Here is a 9,191-nt window from a genome sequence, read left to right on the forward strand (position 1 = left end):
ATCATAATGTCATTGATAGCATGCTGCAATAAAACCACTCACACAGAGGAAATAGAAATATGATAACAAAGCAAGGGTCACACACCTACAATATACACAGCCACTCAGGAAGGCACATAAACAGACGGACAAACAGACACCACACACACACACACGCGCACACACACACACACACACACACACACACACACATGCACGCACACACACACACACACACACACCATTTGACGCCCATCGCCGGAGGCGATGATAGCGATGCTACAGCAGGAGCCATAGCAGCTTGTGCTGGGATTGCACCATTCAACAGCTTGCAAGGCTGAAGAATTGACCGCCCTATTCAGCCTGGTCTACACCACACAGCTATGAAGTGGCTTTTTTCTGGCCAGTGAATCCCTACTTTTTGGTCTTTTTCATTTGTTTTTTGCCGCACACACATCACACCGCATACTCCGGCATGCACTGGCTGTTGGTAACCACCCAGGAGAATGAAAGAAAAGTCACACACACACACACACACACACACACACACACACACACACACACACACACACACACACACACACACACACTACAAACACACCATGTACCATGTATACACCCGTCACAAGAGAAGCAGTAAATGCACTGGGTGTGCACCCACAGATTTTCTCTTATAGCAACGATAGCGGACAAGATCAGAATGAGACAGATCAAGACTAGCGCCAGATAACTGTCCAATCCACACAACTTGCGACGCCATGTGAACACACAAACACACCCATACACATACACACACACACACACACACACACACACACACGCATACTTGTACATGCACTTGCGCATATCCATACACACAGGGTACACAGCCAGAGGCACATGTAGGTCCACACTGATATAGCTCTCCGATATCAGTGAATACGTTCACAATCAATCACAACAAGATTACTATAATAGGTGTAATCGAAAGTCAAGTATTAGTTGCCAAACGCAGCTGGGCATATCGAGTCACTGGGCTGTGCCAGGGTCGTAGAGTGTAGGTGGCCGTACCGTATAATCATATCTGTCTTTCTGGTGGGTTACTACATGGGCATTTTCGGTCACAAGCAATTTGGAAGGCAGACAGTAATGACGACGTGAGCGTCTGCACATACTCGGGGTGTGATGTTGGCTGCTGTGCTCACAGGTGATCATGGAGAAGGTCAACTGGTGTGGTAGCTTCTTGTCCATACTTTAGGCGGAACGGGAGGGGGGGGGGTGGTGACTGAGTTCTGGCTGGTTCTGTAGTCAAACAATACTCGTTGTAGATGGAGATTCCAGTTCACATGTTCTTCGTCACATCACCACAGCATACTCTCCAATGTAGGCTTTCGATGAGACCAGATTGCTAGCAGTACGACGTTGTACGAGTCGTGTGTATGTGCAGGGGTTTGCAACGATGTTGGAAGACATGTGATTCGAACTGTGGCCCTTGGTCAGAGTGAATGGCTAGAGGGGCACCATGGCGGCAGATGAATCCGTCAACGATGACATTGTAGGTAGCAGCTGTTGTAGCGAGAAAGTCGGGCAGAGCATAAACGTCATACCAGAATTATGGTAAAGTAAGTGCCAACGACAAGAATGTATCAGTTACCTCTGGCAGCTACGGGAAGTGGACCCAAGATGTCAATACCCTTGACTCGTTGACTAAGCGGAGCACGCTGCCCATGTAGAGGAGCTTGATGTTGTTGCTGACACTGAGTGCACGTCTTGACCCAGTCAGTGATATCGGTAGTCATGTGTGGCCAGTAGTGCCGGTGACGTGCAAGAGCCAGCGTGCGAGACACATCAAGATGTCCGGAAACTGCCAAATCATGGATAGAGTGGAGTGCTTCATCACGGAGAGATGCGCGTAGAACAAGCTGTAGAGTGATGGTGTTATGAAGCAGGCCGTTGTGCACAAGTAGGTAATTAGACTGAGTCCATAGGCGAATAGTAGGAGAACTGATATATTGAATGCGAGCATCGCCTCTAGCCCGGACTTATTCGTGGAAATGCAGAGGAGGAGTGGGCTTATGCCTAGTTGCCACAACGATGCCTTTTCGGCAAATCTCGGAGACGGCTGTGTGTCGAGGACACAGAGCAGCAGCACAGTGTCGGCAAACAACGTTGCAACAGCGGCAGTAGCAACGACTACATCAACGTCATACTCAGCATCCATACAGGTGAGATCAGACTTGACAACCGTGGTGCAATTACTATTGGAGAATGTGGGGATGTCAGTTAGGCGGCCTGACATAACCATTCTGTGAGAATAGAGGGATTGTACAGGAAGCGGTGAGGCAAACTGAATTGGTGGCACTGGGGGAGTACTTGCTGACAGGAAGTGTGGATGTGGCAGAGACGGAGACGTCGCCTATCGTCAGAGTTGAGGCGGATGCATTCACATGTGCAGTGAGGAAGTCGAGTCCCCAGTACTACAACGGGCTGGTCGTTGGCAATGAGGACAGAGTGGCAGGTGGCAGGGACATGACGAATTGAGAGCTGGAGATCACACAGACAGGGGCGTAGCCAGGATAGTGATCAAGGGGGGTGCCGCGACTTTCCCACACAAAAGTAAAAAAAGTCATGCACTTATGTTGGTCCTTTTAAGTTTCATGCACATTATTCCATCCATGAAATGGGGGGGGGGGGGGGGGGAGCAAAATTCGCCCCTAATTTGACGCTGAAAATCAATCAGTGAATGACAAATCTCCAACCAGGGAGTAGTAATTTTTATGATATTTTACTACTCCCTGCTTCCAACTAATGATGGACAAAGTCCTGGATGCTGCTTTCTCCAGAATTATCACACTCTTCATCGAACTTTTAATTTTAAAGTGGGATTTCTCGAGCCATTTTTCCCCTTCGTCATGTTTGATAGTGCAGTAAGGCATCCTTGATCAAACGTACGCTAAGTTATTCCCCACAAAAACTCAAACTGCTCTTTAACCTTACTTTCACACTTCTGCTGCTGTACCCACACTTGCAACACTTGAAAGAAACTGTGCCTTTCCACAACCTCCATCAAGACCAATTAACAGCCAGAATTACATTATACAAAACATAGCGAGAGTAAACTGCTATGTCTGACGCGTGCTTTCCGGCCATAGACCGCGTTGCTACTTCCTTGCTTCTACCAATGGCGTGTTTTGTATGATTCCTTGCTTCTAACAAAACATGTGGAGTGCGATGCAAATCATGCGCTGAGCCTGCTGAGGCCTGATGTGACACTGCACAACATGTTAACAGCAGGCACGAAGCGGAGTTCCCTTGACTAGAAATTATTTCATTGCAAAATGGCCAATCATGAGACAAAATTAATCGTCAGTGTGGACTGGTTTCAGATACATAGTACTTGCAGGTCTGAACCAGAGAGTAGCACCTACTAGTACCTACTACTCCCTGGTCTGAACAGGGATGGCAGTACATTGTGCGCGCGATGTGCAGAGTGGCACGCATGTGATCAGCGGTCTGCGTATACTATATTATGGTCTCTCTCTCTCTCTCTCTCTCTCTCTCTCTCTCTCTCTCTCTCTCTCTCTCTCTCTCTCGAACCAGCTGTGAAACAAGATCGAAATTTTTGAGGGGGGTGCTTTGGCACCCAAAGCACCCCCCCCCCCCTGCCTACGCCCCTGACAGACCTAGTACGTTGATAGGCGATCCACTAACAGAGATCATGACGTTGAGGGTTGACCATTCTAACGCAGGTGTTGCTGATAGTTCTTTCCACAGATTGGAAATGATAACCGGTTGTGGCAGACTCAGTGTCCACGAGTGTGTGAGCAGACACATAGTCTGCAATAGTACAGGTGCAGTAAAACCTGGTTTAAGCGACCACCCCAAGGTGCAAGCAAAAGCGGTCATTAAAGCCAGGTGGTCTTTAGAACCAGGTCCCACAGTGTCTGTGTAGAACTGTCGGTGCATTGAAAAACGTCTTTAAGAGCAGGTGGTCGCGACCCGGAGGTCGCTTACACCCGGTTTTACTGTACATACAGAGGAGGGGCAGCACGAACATCAGAAGCAACGACCGGTGCTGGAAACAGAGAATTGGGGTCGAGTTTTGCACTGGCAATAGCAAGCTCAGTGGGAAGAGTGAAAATGGGACACGCAGAGAGGGGGAGGAAATAGACATCCGCCATCCAGAGAAGATAGGCGGTGCACACAATTGCAGTGCAGGCATATAGTTACTCCATGTATGAACAATGAACATGCTCACTAACACCAAGAGTCCACGGGTCAGTAGTCACTGCTAAGCCTGGACTCATTTGGGCAGCGGGCGGCTGTTTCCCGTGCTCTGGCGCATGGGTGTGCGGCATTCACGTTGTGCATGGCCTAGCTTACCGCAGTACTAGCAGGTGGTGCCACGAGTGGAGGAACTTGTCCTTGAAGCTGCCAGAGTGGGTGCTGGTCCATCCAATTGGACCTCTGAACGATCCAAGCGGTGCGGAAGTTTGGCCAGCAGCTGTGACGGTGTCGGATGGCTGGCCGTACTGGTTGTGGTGAAGGCCGGGACAAGAGCTGGTGCAGATGACGAGGCAGCCTCTGCTTGGTTGATGGCATCGGGATGGAGCGCGACCTGCAGCGTAACCATAACAATACCAGGTGTAAACAATAGAATAAATGGTTTGCATTGGAGTCAATCAGTCAGACTGATAGTTTCCTGGCTGATCTGCAGGAACAGCACCAGCGTCAAGGATCCAGCCGGGCAGCCATGCAAGCAGCTCCTAATGACGTGATAAGACCTGATCCACCACAAGGAGGTCAAAGATCGACATTACCGAACAGTACTGTAGCCATGGCAACCATCAGGTCATGATGGATTTCTCACATTCATACCAATACATACTGTCACAGATCAAAAACATATCCCCCCCCCCACTCAACATTGAACATACCCCCTCCCCCCCCCCCCCCACTCAACATTGAACATACTGTATAGCAGGAAATTTTCGGACGGAATATATTTTCGTACGATTTCGTGCACGGCCTTTTTGTACTAAAATTAATTCCGTACTAAAATTTGTTCCTGTGACTTTATGTACACTGTACATGGGTACTGCTTGCGAACACGTGCATTTAGCATGCAGCACTGTACGAAAATAAAATCCGTACGAAAGGTCGAAATTCGGCTTTGTCCGAAAATTTCCTGCTATACAGTACCCCCCCCCCCCCCACATTCAACATTGAACATACCCCCCCCCCCCCACTCAACATTGAACATACCCCCCCCCCCCCCACACACCCAACATAGACCCGGGATCAAGAGTACATGAACCCCAGAGTGTGCAGCTAGGATGCGTTGCTGTCACGGCGAAATTCCGTGACTACATCATTTTTAGTGTTGTAGTGCGTACAAGCAGGATTCAAAGCAGGTCTTTCTGCACAACTGCAGCTCAGCTGTACGCACTACGCCGCTTCCTGCCTCAGATCTGAGCCAAATATGACGTAATCACGGAATTCCGCCGTGACTGACACCCATAGTAGAAAATGCCCCAAGCTGCACACTCTGGTTTTCCTGTAATCTTTCCGGGATGAATCATATTATGATGTTGAGTGAGATGGGAAGAAAGTATCCTACGTACACCACACCCAACAATAGGAAAAAAATGCTTCGGCCTAGGTCATGGATAATTGTAATTCTACTTTTATAGATATCGTGACAGGGCATCTTACTTGATTCTTGCAGCTAAGCATGGATCACCATGACCGAAATAGCTACGAATATCAGATTTAGCAACTCAACACTCTGAACTACAAGTGCTCTGAACCTGAATACAATCAGACCTCGTTTATCCGGTCCTCCTTTATCCACACCCCTCGCCATGGGGAAGAAAATCGTTGGTTACCGATTTACAGCATATGTCATGCATACATACAGCACGTGTGTTCGATTATCCGGTTCCCTCGCCTATCCGGATATTTTTGTGGAAAACGGATGTGTGCGGCTAAGCGAGGTCTGACTGTACTCCCAGGCCTGACGGAAACACTACAGTTGAGTCGCATGCTGAAGGCGGAGCCCAAGAGTGTCCAGCCTGAAACGCTAAGAAGCCCATGGCAGCTTTGGGGATACCTGTGATCCAGTACGAATTGTTTCTAAGAATGTTCTATAACAACACAGCCAGATTTCTGTAAAGTAAGAACCTCCTAGGCTAACCCCTTGGAAACAGCGTGATTGGACACGCGACTCTACTGTATGAGCTTGTCTCTGCTCCTGAACGCTTGGCAGTACTGAACACTGTCTCCCTGGGCCCTATAACAACGCACATATCGCTGAGAATCCTCGCCATTTAGCCAGCCACAGCCTGGCCAGTTTCTGCGTGTGTGCTTGTAACCGCTAAAAATGGTATCAACTATCAATGAGCTGACTGTATAAGATCTGGTTACGTTGGTCGACAGTTAGTCATAACTCGCAACATTTTGTCCTTCTCCTTTGTAACTATCAACGAAGCAATGTAAGTGTACCGTTACCCATTGCTCACGCACTCTTGACAGCGCTTTGTCATCACATCTTACTTTCGCTCTACCCATGCTACGGAACATGCTTATTATACTCAAATGCCTCAGTCTCCGATCCTAACACCTTGGTACCGGGCACTGTCCGTATCTCAGACTTGCCCGTAACTCAAGACATCTCATTTACCTCGTATCATCAATTGTGCAATGGCCGGGCGGATTCCCCAGCCGGTTTGTGGCCATGAAATGCAGGCAATAACTACACCCCTCCAGACCACTCGTGTAAAATTGCTTACTTTCAGGGTTATGAACTCTTGATAAAATTGAAACTCACTTGTCATACCAGATGATGGTAACCGAACTGAAGGTAGTCCTGTTGGTGCTGGTCCTGGTGGTGATGATGGTGCTTCTTTCGTGTGGTGCTGGTGGCGGTGCTGGTGGTGGTGGTGATGGTGGCGGCGGTGATGGTGGTGGTGATGATGATGACAAGTGGTGGTAGCAGTGGCACTGCTGCTTCTCTTACTAGTCCATCCATGGATAGGCTTGCGCTTCAGCATTCCTCTCTCCATTCCTCCTATATCAACTCGCCATGAGGACACCAGCCTTTGTCCACATCATCGCACGATGTACGTGTGTGCATAATCGGCTACTGCAAGCAACACCGAGTATGACGCATTCCTAAGCTCTTTCCGCATATCACTGACTGTGGCTGGATTGCCAGCAAAGTCTACAGGCAGAGCAATGGAACAGAACGATACGGGCTCTCAGAACTTACGCCAGCACAAACATATCAACATCACATCTTCACGTCTTCAACCAAGACACAGTGCACGGTAGTCTAATCAGGCGTACAAACACGGCAACTGATTTTCACCAGTTGTAGTCTTCGGGGTGCTGAGTCAAATGGTCTTGGTCCAAGAAAGCTCAGACGCTCCCTTCCTCCTTTATTCCAAATCGAACTCCCCATTTCCACCGAAACTAGGTGACTGTGCCCTCTAGATGGGGATTTGTATGCAAAATGCGACTAAAAGCGCCCTTTCTCGTTCTTATAAAAGCACGGATGACCGCGATTGACCCATGCCGTATGTTGTAGTCTTTTGGTGGATGCTGAGTTGACTGGTTTTGGTCCGAAAAGACTGCGGTGCCGCGTTTGGCCTTTATTCCAAATCGAGCACGGTTGAGTAAGCGGTCGTGTGCTCATGCGTACACCCGTCACCTGGTCACCGTGCCTGCAGGCTACAACTTACAGCCTGTTTGGGCGCGTTCCTGTCACTCGAGTTGAACCTTTTTGAACCTTGGTGTAAAAGTTGAAGCCTGCAGGCACGGTGACCACGCGACTGGTGTACGCATGGGCACGTGACCGTTTACTCAACCGTGTTTGGTTGGGAATAAGGACCGAACGCTGCATCGCAGCCTTTTCGGACCAAAACCAGTCGACTCAGCATCCACCAAAAGACTACAACATATGGGCCAATCACGGTCATCCGTGCTTTTATAAGAACGAGAAATGGCGCTTTTAGCCACATTTTGCATACAAATCCCCATCTAGTAGGGCGCAGTCACCCAGTTTCGGTGGAAGTGGCGACTTCGATTGGGAGTAAAGGAGGACAGGAGTGTCTCAGCTTCCTCGGACCAAGACCATTCAAATTTACTCAGCACCCCGAAGACAACTGGTGAAAATTTGACTTTAGGGTATACTTCCCCTTTAACGTTATCTAATAACTTCTGTTGCCGTACCTGCTACTGGCATTGCTGGTCATGGCGCTGCTGTGATGTGCAGGGATGCAGTCCCTTGCTCGAAGAAGATTCGTGAACATCATGTCCCACCTACACCTAGTAATAACGATAAGCGGCGGGTCATGATGTATTTGCACATGCACATAGCTGCCCGATGATCTTGAAATCTTGAAACTGCATTTCTCGGGTTCTAGTATCGCTATTGTATTGCTGTATTGCTTTTATTTTACATCGCAAGTCAAACGGGTAATCATGCCCGATGTTATGATGATGATGATGATGGAAAGGGAGGAAAGATTAAGAACAAGATTAGTTATCCTGCATTATGCATTATGGGGAGTGAAGAAAACAGTGAGTCTATCACGCACCATCATGCAAAATACTGCATGGGGTAGCCGCTCTTATCTTACTTGGGTGTTTCCTGCAGGCCATTGCTATCATAGTTCCTTTGCTACCAGCAACTGGAAGTGTGTTGACAATTTTCTGCAATAACGTCAACGTAAATGCCTCAACACTGTAGGTTCCTAGTGCGTCCTGGAACAGCCGCTAGCAACTCAGGCATATTAGCGAACCCAACTCATGAACATCCAACGTTGGCTTGGGCTGAACAAAACTACAGCCTAGGAACCAAAAAACAGGGCTGTGCTGGTACGAGTGTTTCAAGAAGAAAGATTTTTACAAGCGGAACTAACAGTTATCAACTAAATTTTACTTGCTTTTTATATGATTGACAGCTAGCACATGCACAGGCATAAAAGTACTTTTTATGCTGGCAAAAAGGCGTGTGATCTGACCGACTGCACTGGCTTGGTATTACCACTTGATTACTGTCAGTACAGGACTATTATGCACATCCCACACTTGCTAGAGCTAATAGTGTCAGTGTCGTGATAATAATACATGACTGTACTGATACTGTGATAGACACAATGTGTCTATGTCATAATTATGCTTGAAGCAGACATACAATCATGTACATGTACACGCAAATGCGTGCACAC

The 9,191-nt window shown here is 48.1% G+C and overlaps 1 protein-coding gene across 2 annotated transcripts; it reads right to left on the reverse strand.

The window, feature by feature from the left end:
• Positions 1-783: 783 nt before the first annotated feature.
• LOC135811559 (protein hunchback-like) lies at positions 784-8,983 on the reverse strand. Of its 2 annotated transcripts, none has more exons than XM_065324789.1 (4): positions 8,601-8,983; positions 6,788-7,180; positions 4,342-4,576; positions 784-2,502 (listed from the first exon to the last, which is right to left on the reverse strand). In XM_065324789.1, exons 2-4 carry the CDS (start codon positions 7,020-7,022, stop codon positions 2,436-2,438), a joined length of 537 nt encoding a protein of 178 aa, XP_065180861.1. In that variant the 5' UTR covers positions 7,023-7,180; positions 8,601-8,983; the 3' UTR covers positions 784-2,435. The 2 variants fall into 2 exon arrangements, with proteins under 2 accessions (XP_065180861.1, XP_065180862.1); XM_065324790.1 differs by lacking the exon at positions 8,601-8,983 and adding an exon at positions 8,191-8,588.
• Between the last annotated feature and the right edge of the window lie 208 nt (positions 8,984-9,191).

This window comes from Sycon ciliatum, chromosome 3 (assembly GCF_964019385.1).
Source record: "Sycon ciliatum chromosome 3, ocSycCili1.1, whole genome shotgun sequence".
Taxonomy (NCBI): domain Eukaryota; kingdom Metazoa; phylum Porifera; class Calcarea; order Leucosolenida; family Sycettidae; genus Sycon; species Sycon ciliatum.

Coding starts and splice junctions, on each gene's coding strand:
- LOC135811559 (XM_065324789.1), bottom strand. CDS start 7,022: ATGGAGAGAGGAATGCTGAAGCGCAAGCCTATCCATGGATGGACTAGT. Junction 4,577..6,787: donor ACCATCATCTGGTATGACAA/GTGAGTTTCAAT, acceptor GTTACGCTGCAG/GTCGCGCTCCATCCCGATGC. Junction 2,503..4,341: donor CACCACCTGCTAGTACTGCG/GTAAGCTAGGCC, acceptor TGTGATCTCCAG/CTCTCAATTCGTCATGTCCC.